The following is an 11,740-nucleotide window of genomic DNA, read 5'->3' on the forward strand; positions in this document are numbered from 1 at the left end:
CTCAGGGCACAGGGAGAAACAGGGCTACTCCTTCACCTAACCCCATCCTGGGAAGGGGGAATTCTTCCTGTGGTGGAAGAGGAAGGGAGGGAAGGGGCCTGATTTGATTGGGGGGTTGAAGAGAGGCAAGTACTAAAGAAATCAGTTTCCTCCTTGATGCAAGTCTCAAAAGGTTAAAAGAGCCAGGGCCCCTACTTTGAGAGGCAAGGTGAAGGTACCTTTGAGATGAAGGAAGCAACACTTGCTTCCCCAAACTGGCTCATTCCTCTGACATCCCAACTTAAGGATTCGTGGATATTGCTGAATCGGAGAGGGGTGACAGGGTCCTTCTGAAGCGATTACTGCCCTTCACCTGCTTCTGTACCAGTTGGCTCTGGTTCAGCCCAGGATGTGGGTGTCATTAGGGAAGGAGACCTTAAGCCTAAGACCCAACCAGAAGTTTTTCCTAAAAATTTAACATCCATTCCTCTTATTGCAATGTTGACTTAATTTAGGTGGATCAGGCAAGGATCTGGGGAGAAAAGTCATTTCAGACCCAGTGGAACTTTGAAGTTAAAGATAAAGGTGGGGTGGAAGATGACCTATCAAGCCCGGAAGTGGGACTTTCAGGACTGTGATAGATGGACAGGTGGGGGTGGGGAGAAGGAGATGTGATATAGTGGGGAAAGGGTCTAAAGTGGGATGGAGGTCAAACTTTCAGGACTTTCCACCTTCAAAGTTATGTTAGCAATATCTTCTTACAAGATCAAGGAGAAAAAAGATACTTTTGGAATGGGCTAATGTAATTGCCTGCCAAATGTGGGAACAGAGAGCAGGACTCAATAGTCCCTCCATAATTTCAGGGGTGGGGGACTAGAAGAGTGAAGAAAAAACTAAAGAATTGCCTCCCCTGTTCTCCTCATCCAGTCCTGTCTCATCTAGTTCCAAAATCAGTGTCTATTCTTCCAAGGAGCCTCCAAACTCCTTTACCCCCAAACCCCAATTTACCCTGCAAATGGAAAACAGGAATTTTCAGAATTAACTCCCTCCCTTCCCCACCCTCCCCCCCAGAAGTCCTAAGTCTAGACAGGAAACTGTCCCCACTGGGTATCTGAAGAGGGGAGGGACTCAGGGTAGACATGGCCACCTCTCCCTCCTTCTCTATTTTCTGTTTCTTTACGTCTTTTATACATTCTACTGGACCCAGAGGTCCTCAATGCTACTAAACTTTAAGCTATCTGTATATCATCTACTCAGTAACTAGTAATTCTCTCTCTCTTTTTTCTCTAGGATTATATGAAATAAATTTGAATTATTATTAATAATTATTATTTTGTAGTAATTTTTTCTTTTAAACCCCTCGACTTCTTTCTTCTCTCATTTTTTGGTTAAAAAAAAGTCTATTTCTCTTGAATCTTCTCACCTTTGTCCCTCATTCAGGGTCCCCCCCCAGGGCAGGGATCCCCTCCTTTTCTACATTGTTCCCATAACCCCCTCAGAGTGTGGGGGTACAGTGGAGAGTTCCCCATCCTCTCTCCATTTCTTGTTCATCCCCTACTTTGTCTGGCTCAGCCTGGCTACCCCCGATGGGGAGGTGGAGGGGAGATATGGGGCTGGGAGAGCTCACTGAATGAAATTGAATTATCTGCACCTATTGGTGACTCTCCCAGAAGAATGGCCAAGGAGAGGGGATTAATTCCTCAACCTTACTTTCTCCCCTGCCTCCTCTCTCCCATGTTTTGGGAGGGATCAGGCCTGCTTTAAACACTTCTGAAATACCTTCTGGAAAACCAAATGACATACCCCACCCCCTGAAAAAATTGGGGAAAAGAAAAAGGAACATAAACCCAAACATATATTAAAAACACTTTTTAAGCTTTAACTCTGAATACAAATGTATTATTTTTTCTTCTCTCCCTACATATATTCTAAACCTTCTAAAGTTTTTTTATTTTTTTAAGGATCACTTTATCATAAAATAAAATATCCTTCTCATATAATAAATTACCTAATAAAAAGTCTTTTTTCCATATTAGCCCAGGTTCTTTGCTACATTTATATGGTAATAAACGCCTTTATTAAAATAGAATATTAAATTATAAAGAACTGCTTTTTTTTTTTTTTTTGCTATTTTTGTTTTCTCCTCTGTATTGGACACCTCTCTCACTTGCTCTCCTGCCTCTCCTCTTTTGTCTCACTCTGCGTTTAAGTTTGTTTCTAGGTTTAGCTCGAGAAGTAGGGGGGCTGGATTGGGTTTTTCGAGCTCACTAGATTAACAGTCTTCTGCCTTTATGGGATAAGGAATGGAAGGGGGCAAGGGGTGGAGACAGACAGCCCTTCTTCCCACCCCTCCCTCCCATTCCCCACCCTCGACAACGGAGGGTCCCAATTTGGTTTTGGTTGCTATTGTACAGACGCATCTTGGGATGGCTCATGACAATGAGAAGGATGGAAGTTATCACAGTATGGATTTTTATATATATATATATATGTATATATATCTTATTCCTTTCCCTTCCCTGACTTGGGGAAGGAAAGGGGAGAGGAGGAAGATGATGAGTTAATTCATGATAAGGAGAAGGGGAGAAAGGAGTTTCTCCCTGCCTCTCTATCTCTCTACCTCCTTACAAAGCAGGAAGAATGGGATTCACATTCTCTCTAAATGCTTAGAGATCACTAAATAGTCCCACCCTATTAAGTACAAGAGTCTCTGGGTTCATCTAGAACTCTTCCCCTCCTGCTCCTTCCCCAGCCTGGCCAGCAGAACTAGGGGAGTGTCAAGAGGTCAACAGTAGCCCTGATATGGGCACTGAGGGAAGGGAAAAGGTGATGTATCAAACCCTCTCTTCCAACCGGATAACCCTCAGAACAGCTCTCAGTGAGAGGTCCCCTCTCCAACTAATCCTGCGTGGCCCCCTCTTCAGGTCACCTTCCTACTCCCAAACTGTTGGACGGAAGGTTCTGAGATTAGCATGATGAATGAAGATAGAAAAATGGCAGGGGCACATATTCCCACAACTGGATAGGGCTCTCACTCTTGTCCCTCCACCCAGTTTTCTGCCCCTACCAGGTCACAGAACAATTAGGATCCCCAGCTCTGGGGGCATCAGCTTTCATTCCTTCCCCATCCGTGCTGCTGCCAACCAATCATTCCCCTCAGATGAATACCACCCCCCCACACACAACAGATACACAAATTTAATGCCAACAGATGGTCAAGGAGTGCAGGTGCCTCCCCCAATGCCCCTCAGATGCCTGCTGATGCCGAAGAGAGCAGGGTTAGTTTCTCTTGGGCATTCAGTGTTTCCTTTGTAAGGAGAGAGAGGTGGAGGCTGGGGGGTGGGTGGGGCTGGGAATGGAAGGCAGTTGGTGAGATCTAGTAAATGTGAATGTGAAAGAGTCATTGAGGCGTGCTCCCACCTTCCCCCAACTCCCTCCAGAGGAACATGGCTTCCCAAAAGCTGAGTTTAACCAGAAGAAAGGGAAGGAAGGAGAAGGGAAAGGAGGAGGAGGAAAGAGAGAGATGATAGGGTATAGAAGGAAAGGAGATGAAAGAGACAGGAGAGAAAGTATGACAGAGAGCAGAGAGTGACAAGGGGAGACGAGAGCAAACAGAAGTACAGCACAAATGAAGAGTGGAAGGAGAAACAATTATAGAGACTAGAGAGAAAAGGACAAGTATATGAAAGTAACAGCTAAGAGAGACATAGAATATCCCCACTTGTTCCTCTTGGTGCTTATTGTAGGGGACAGTTTAATTTCCAAACCCTAGCCTCCCATTATTCCTTTCTCTCCAACAATTCTCTAAAAGAGAAGAGGGGAGAGATGGAATTTCCTATGAGAGGTTTTCTCGTCTGCCTTATCCAAAAACAAAATTCATCCAAAGTAGGATGGCAGGAAAGGCCCGGGAGTTTAGATTCCCTAAATATATGTGTGTCTTTTGGATGCTAGGGGTGGGAAAAGGTGACAAGGGTTAGGGTAGATTAAGAGGTCAGAGGCTGAAGGTTTGGAATTATGGATTAGGGGAATTAAAGCATTCTGGGCTCTAGGGGTTTTGTAGCCCTTCCAAATTTCAGATGGTGTCTTTACTTTCCATTCCCTGTCTTCCCAACAATCACCGAGAAAAGGGGAAGGGTGACTTAGTGAAGGGAGGGAAGGAATGGAGTGACGTGATGGGGTGAAAACTCTTGCCCCCAGCAAAATATAAAAGGTTCTCTTAGCTGCTTCCAGATTTGAGGGTCTATTGAGGTATTAGAGTTGTAACTCTCAAAGGGAACATCATTCATTCCCCATCTGCCCCTCCCTCATCTCCCCAAGATGGGACCATTGGGAGGGCATAAAGACCCACGTCCTACCCCACTCCCATAGGACTTCCCCCTCCCAAGTCCCAAAGCGGGGATCTTCAAACACCCTGTCCCCACAAGATTGCCAATTTCTAAAGGACCCTGGTGGAAAACTCAATCCAAAGCAGGGAGGGAAGCCAAAACTGGGGAGGGGTGTTTAGGAAAATATTCGGATGGCTTGTGTGGCTGTAATGTGACAAACAGGACACTCAGGATCAGTTCTTTCGCAGATTCGTACAGCACACTCCATGCAGAAGAGGTTGTGTCCACAAGGGACCAGGGCTGCTGTGACCTCGCTCTCGAAGCACACCATACAGTCTCGCCCGCCCCCTGCTCCCGCTGGGCTCCTCAGCCCACCACCCCCAAGTTTGGAGAAGCCCTGGAGGGGCTCCCCAGGTGGTCGCCTCGGAAGCCCAGCAAGCTCTGGGACGGCTGAGGATGCTGATGCTGGGGCCGGCGAGCGGTGTGACCCTGGGGGACCAGCCCGGGCCTTGGCTGAAGAGGAGGAAGACGAGGAAGCAGAGGAAAAAAGGACGGAGGTAGGGGTGGCGTTCTCCTGGCCAGCCCAGAGGGGAGGACTGCTCTCAGCCACGCTGTAGTATACATCTTGCTTGCCAACCCCATAGCCGGGAAACAGGTAGCCACCATAGCTAAAGTCACCCCCTTGTTCTCCAAGCCGCGGTGCCTCGAATCCTGACTCAACACCACACTCCCCAATACAACCCAGGCTGTTCTGTCGGAAGGTGGAAAGGGGTTTGCACCCTGGTGGATGGACTCTCCAGGCTTCGGAATAGCGGCTCTCCAGAGCAGGGTCCGGGCTACCCGACAGAAAGTCATTCTCATTGTTGTATTCAAGAATCTTGCCAGTGCGAACAGCAATGTGGGTCTCAATCTCCTCCCGGGCTCTTTCCACGTTGCCTGGTGCACCGGTGATTTCGAAGACAGGGTCTCGGTCCCGGCTGGGCGTGATGATGTAGGTGTTAGTCTGCTGCTGGATCCGCTTGATGGTGGCCCCCTTGGGCCCTACCACTAACCCCACTACACGATATGGTACTCGGACCCGGATAGTGACCTGGCCAGGGAGAGCCGGGGCTACTCCAAAGGCAGCCCCTGACTTGTTTCGGGAGGCCCGGATCATGGAGAAGTGCTCGGCTGCCGAAATGATCTCCCGTCGGGCAGTAGCCACATCCTCCCGGCGTCCTGTCACCATAAAGACTGGCTCCTCACCTCGGACAGGTGTCTTGATGTAGGTGTTGGTCTTTGCTCGTAGTGCCTTTATCTTGCAGCCTAAGGGGAAAGGACAGAGAGAGTAGAGAGGAAATGTAGGAGACCTTATTAAGACAGAAAATTTGGATTAATCTGGACCAAGAAGAGACCACCTAATAAGTAATGACTACATAATATTTTTATTTGTCCCCAATGCAGCTATAGTCTCTCCCAATCCCCAATCTATTTACTCTTCCCAAAGACAATCTGACCCATCTTTCCAATCTACTAATTAACCCTCACCTAATAACCAATAACCTCCTAAGTTCATTTAGTGAAAGGTCACTACCTTTCTAAAATTTCTATATTTTCTAAACTGTCACTGAATCCCTGATCCATTCAGTGATCCTCCCAGACTACCCACTGACCCTTAATTTTCCTAATGACCTTAATATTATTCAGTTTTCTCAAATTACTCACAAATCCACCAGACTCAAAATCCACATACTGACCATCTCAGAATATACCTACTAATCCACCAAAGGTTACTAATTGAGCCTTGATGGATACTCACTGATCCTTCAGTTTTCCCAATGGGTCTTCAACCTATTTAATGACTCCTAATCTATCTAATGATCCCCAAATATTCACTTATTCCAAATCTATTCATCAACCATAAATATGCACGCACATCCACTTCCAATCTATTCTTTTTCCTCTAAAATACTCAAAACTTCCAAATCAGTTTACTTGCTGGCTCCCAATGTACCATCCAGACCTTTCATTGAGCCTCTAATCTACCTGGTTCTCCCATCTACTTCTGACACTTAATCTATTTACTGATCCTCCAGTCTACCTGTTAGTCCCCCAATCCTGTTCAATGAGCCTCTAAAAATCTATTAACTTCCTATATTCACCCATTGATGCCCCAATTTACCTACTGAACTCCAATCCAACGAAAGACCCCTTGCAATCTACTCAGACACTCTCCCCAATACATTCACTGTCTCCCTCTGCTGATCTTTGTCTACTCCAGTCCTGTCACTTCTCCAATTTAGCCCTGACTCCTGTCTGTTCTCAAATCCATATAGTTTACAGAAATAAACAAGAAAGAGATGAGCCTAGAACCAGTTATAGAGAAATGGGAGAAGTGATAAAAGATGTTATCTTGGACATATAATTCCGTCCCACTCCTCCTCCCCCACAAAGAAAGATGAGAGGAGAGAGCAGGGGCCAGGATATGTGTGGTAGAGGAAAGTAAGGTAGATGGATCTCCCTGCAACTCTTCAGCTTTTTGGGATAGGTAAGAAGTGTTATAGCTGTGAGGGTGGGTACAAAACAGGGAGAACAAGAGAAAGGCAGAGACAAAGAAGGAGATGCTAAGGAAAGTACGTGTGTGTGTGAGAGAGAGAGAGAGGAGGGGGCACCTAAACTAAGAGCCCACCCCCACCAGAGGACTAGAGAATCTTATCTCCTCTCTTCTCCATGTGTATCCCCTCTTCCTATGGAGAAGATATGGACACACGGGGAACGAACAGGACACTTGATATGAACGACTCAGACAGGAATGCTTCCTTAGTCCCCACACAAATCACAAACAGTTCACTACATCATCTGGCAAGCTACACACACACACACACACACACACACACACACACACTATATCACTGACAAATACATAAACACATGTACACAGATCCAAAATTCACACCCCAATTCCTCATACAAACATATGCATACAAAATATACATGTTCAAACAACCTACATTTATCAACTGTGTATTTAAGATAAAGCCAAAAGATACTCTCCATAGACACTCCTGTTACATACATACAACATCCACACACCTTAGACACATCCACTTCCTTCCCCATCCCAATGCAAACACAGAACATTTCCTATACATTGGTGCACTCTGTTTTCTGAACTTCTGAAGTGAAAGAAACCCTAGGAACCCTTTCTCTCCTACCTTGACTTTCCCAGACTTTCCACTGGCTGTCCCTCCATGCTTTCAATTGTTTCCCTCCTAATCTCTACCTCCTGCTTTCGCTGGCTTCCTTCAGGTCCCAGCTAAACTCTCATTTCCTGCCAGACAACTTTTCCAGTTCCTCTTAAAGCTAGGTCCTCCCCCCTACCCCGGGTTACCTACAATCTACCTTGTCTATAGTTTGCATGTTGTCTTTCCCATTAGTATGGGAGCTTCTTGAGAGCAGACTGTCCTTTACCTTTCTTTGTATTTTTCAGAGCTTAGCACAATACCTAGCACATCGGAGGCATTTAATAAACACTTCTTGACTTGACTCTCTTTAACTTACAAACCCAGATCAAGGTTTTTGATTATCTCCTATTTACTGGTTCTCCCACTACCCTAGTCCACAGTTTTTTGTCTCTCGGTGTCCTACTCCAGACAGTCTCCTCCTACAAGCTAGTTTGAATAGGAAGACTAGAAATAGTCTTCTTTATCCTTTCTACCCACTTGCTACTGAGCTCCCTATCCCACCCACTTCAATATCCATAGTTATTTATTCTGTATTTGGGAGACCTGGGGAATAGTCAGAGGTTTCTTTCCTCAGCACCTCTGCTCAGAGGCAGTGAGATGGCTGCAAAGACCTCTGAAGGAACACCTGTGTCCAAGTTTGGGATATAGAACGTTAAGTGTAAGGTGTCTACCTTACAAAAAGGTCTAGGGAAAGAAGAAGAAGCAAGGATGATTTAAGAACAAGAGGTAGAAATCCTGGGACTCGGAAGCTGGCAAGGGTGGGTGGGGGACTAGCTGAGAAAATGCATAGAGATATACCACAAGAAGAGAATTCTTTGGATGTGAAGACTCCCTTTGGTTGCGTTCAAAACAGACTGGAAGGGATTAGTAAGTAGTACTACAGCAGGAGGGCTGGAGGTTAGACTGACGGGAAGTATTACTATCATGGGGTTGAGTGAATCCCCTATCCTTTCAGAATCGGAGACTTTCCCCTAATCCAACTTGAGGATTTGCCCATATGACATAGAGACAGAGACAAAAAAAAAAAAAAAAAATCTCATGGGGATCCAGTCAGTCTGGGGAGCTTCTCAAAATTTCCTCTGCCTGAAAAAAATGTCAGCTTTCCAGTCCTACAATCTCACTTTTCAGGATTTCTCTGTTTTGAAGAAAACAGAAAATTCAACTTTCTAAACAAGTATTCCCAAAGAAATAGCACCTGGTCTGGGGAGGGTGGGATGAAAAGAGACTTCATACTTTTACTTAGTTCTCCACCACAATCTCCCCTTAAGCCCTCATGCTCCAAGGGTGGAGTTTTTAAAAATAAGGACTAAGCAGGACTCCAGTCCTTTTGCCACCCCCCTCCCAGCTCCCAGTCAGAATCCTACCCCTCCATTGTTTCCAAGGATGGGACAGCCCCACCTCCTCTCCTTCCCCCTTTCTCATCAAAGTCCCTCTGCAATTTCCAGATGCACCCCCTCCCTCCCAGAGGAAAACCTGCAGAAGGAAGGGTCCCCCAAGACCCCTGTTTGCTCATTCTGGGACTCTTTCTGCCTCCCAACTCTCAGCTTAGGGATGCTAGAGAGGAGGGTGTGGTAGAGACACATAACACTAGATTGATTCTGCAAATCGACCCCCCAGCTCAGGTTCAACTCCTCCCCGGAGTCCAATCACTCCAGACATCGGTCTCCAGCTCTTGCTTCCCAGAACCCCCATTTTTTCACTCCACCCGCAGCAAACCCACTCCTCAGGCTCCTCCTGTCACCCCTGGGCTTGCCAACCCAGAACAAAAGCTAGAGCAAGAGAAGGAGAGAGGGAGGAGGGGTGGGGGACAGGACCAGGATCCAAGGCCCAGGACCTCCTTAGAGGGAGCCCCCGCCCCATGCCGCCCCCAACAGAGCCTCGGAACTTTGGGGAAGCGGTGTTCTGAATCCCCCACCGCCTGTAGTCTATGCCCCCCCACCCTCCTCCTGCCCCTCCCCCAGGTTCCAGCCCTTCCCCCCCAGCCACACCCCCTTCCATTCCAACACTCAGTCCAACAAAGAGACACCCAGTCCCAGCTTCCCAAGCTTCATCTCCCCCAAAAGTGTGTAACTCAGGGGGCCAGAGCGATTGCTGGGCACCCCTCCTCTAATCCCCGCCCCCTCGCCAAGGGGGAGTAGGTGCAAAGGAGTGCCTACCCCTACGTTCCACTGGCGTTTCCAGCCTAGAAGGGACGCCCCCTCTGAGAACCCAGGCTGGGCGGCGAGACCACTAACCCCGACTCCCTTGTTGGTAGTGTCTTTGTCTTAGGGGAGGATCCAGGGGGTGCCCCCGGAACGGTCCCGGTGGGGATCCGAAGGGAACTTTATGTCACTTGGAAATTGGGGGCGGAGGCGGGTCCCCCTTTGTGGCGAAGGGACGGCGCTGGGGACTGGGAAGGGGGAATGAACTTTTCCCGGCCCGGGAGGAGGATGCCGGAGCGGGCGGCGATGGCAGGGTCCCAGAGCCTCCCCCCTGTCCCCCACTCACCTTGTCTGCCCACGATCTCCGCCACGTGTTCCGATGTGGGCACGGGGACGCACTCCGTGGTGTTGCTGCTACTCTTGAGCCGCAGCTCGGCCTCTTTGTACAGGGCGCAGAGCTTGGCATCGCCTGCCCCTTTCGGGGCCGCCGGCGGCTGGGGCTGCTGGGCCGGGGGGGCGGCCGGCGGCGCCGCCGGGGGCGCCGGGGGCGGCGGCGGCGGGGCAGGCGGGGGGGGCGGTTGGCGGGGCGGGGGCGTTGCCCCCCCCGCCTCCCCCGTCTTCGCCCGCTGTGGGGGCGGGGGGCTCCCCCAAACCAAGGAGGCAGAGTTGATCCAGGGCGAGCTGGAGGGCCCGCTCGTCTTCCAGGAGACCCCGGTCCTTCGCGCTCCCTCCGAAACATCCCAGTTCCCCAAATCCCCCATTTCTTTCCATTATTCCAGATACCACTAGACTAGGCATGGCGAAACAAAAGCTGAGAGAGAGGGAGAGAGGGAGAGAGAGGGGGAGAGAAGGGGGGAGAGAGGGAGAGAGGGAGAGAGGGAAAGAGGGAGAGGGAGGGGAGAGAGAGAGAGGGGAAGAGAGAGAGAAAGAGAGAGAGAGAGAGCGAGGGGAGGGAAAGGGAAAGGAGGGGGTGTGTGGTGTGGGGAGGGGGGAACAAAGAACTGGGGAGGGGGTGAAGAAAGCAAGACAGAAAGATAGACCCTCCCCCTGCACCCCCCTCCCCAAGCACCCTGTAATCCGACTCCCCTCTCCCCCAGCCCCCTGGGGGGGGTGGGGGGAGTTGTAGCAAATTCAAGAGAGCAGCTTCCTTCCCCTCTCTGGGGGTGAAGGTGGAGGTAGCGGGGGGGCGGGGGGGTTGCGGGATCTCTGCCTCCACCCCACCCGCTTCGGATCCAGAGTCTCTAGACACTCACAGTCCAGACGCCCCCCCGGCTAGGTTTCCCAGCACCAAGCCCCCCAGCGGCTCTCCGTCGCCCCCAATAGAGCCCAGCCCCTTCCAGCTCTCAAACTCTTTTGTTTTAAATGAACTGGATAGAGCAGCATGGGACTGACTAGGGGAGGGGGAGGGGGGCGGAGGCCCCGAGGGATGCTGGGAATTGTAGTTTCCCTGATCCAGCTAAGCGCGAGGTGGACGGGGGAGGGACTGGGGGAACACATTTCTTGACCCAAGCTAAAGAAAGATGCGCCCCGCATCCCTATCTCGGATGAAAAAGAAAAGCAGCATCTCGATGGGACTAAGTGGCCGAAAGCGGACCGGAGCTGGCGCTATGATTTTGCCGAGAGGGCGTGTGAACAAACAGCCCGTGTTTGCAGAAGGCAGCCGTTCTCCCCCTCCTTTCTTCCCAACACCCCCTCCCCATCCTCCTCCACCCCGGCCCCAGGCCCATCTTTCTTATGGAAATGAGGCAAGGCAGGAGGCCGGCCCGGGAGCAGGGAGGGGGAGCCCGGGAGCAGGGAGCGGTCCGGCTCCGGCACTGCGGCTTTCTCCCTCTCCCCTCTCCCCCTCTCCCTTTCTCTGTCTCCCCTCTCCCGCGCTCTCGCTCACAGAACTGGAGCCCGGGTCCCGGCCTCCGTTCCGGGCGCCCTGCAGAGACAAAGCTGAGGGATGGGGGGGAGGCGGGCTCCGGGGTCCGTGGCTACGGGGGGGAAGAGGCGAGAGGGAGACGGAGAGTGGGCCAGGCTGGCTGGAATGGGGGACCGCGGACCGAGGACGGAAGACCCCCTAATCGCC

At 50.1% G+C, this 11,740-nt stretch overlaps 1 protein-coding gene across 1 annotated transcript; it reads right to left on the reverse strand.

Annotated features, from left to right (window-relative positions):
* Positions 1 to 4,236: 4,236 nt before the first annotated feature.
* Positions 4,237 to 10,529, reverse strand: MEX3A (mex-3 RNA binding family member A). The gene is given in 3 exon segments (XM_031966750.1): positions 4,237 to 5,609; positions 10,016 to 10,236; positions 10,238 to 10,529. Coding segments are annotated over 3 exon segments (1,581 nt in total). The 5' UTR covers positions 10,468 to 10,529; the 3' UTR covers positions 4,237 to 4,479.
* Positions 10,530 to 11,740: the final 1,211 nt, after the last annotated feature.

The sequence above is a fragment of the Sarcophilus harrisii genome, chromosome 4, assembly GCF_902635505.1.
Source record: "Sarcophilus harrisii chromosome 4, mSarHar1.11, whole genome shotgun sequence".
Lineage (NCBI taxonomy): Eukaryota > Metazoa > Chordata > Mammalia > Dasyuromorphia > Dasyuridae > Sarcophilus > Sarcophilus harrisii.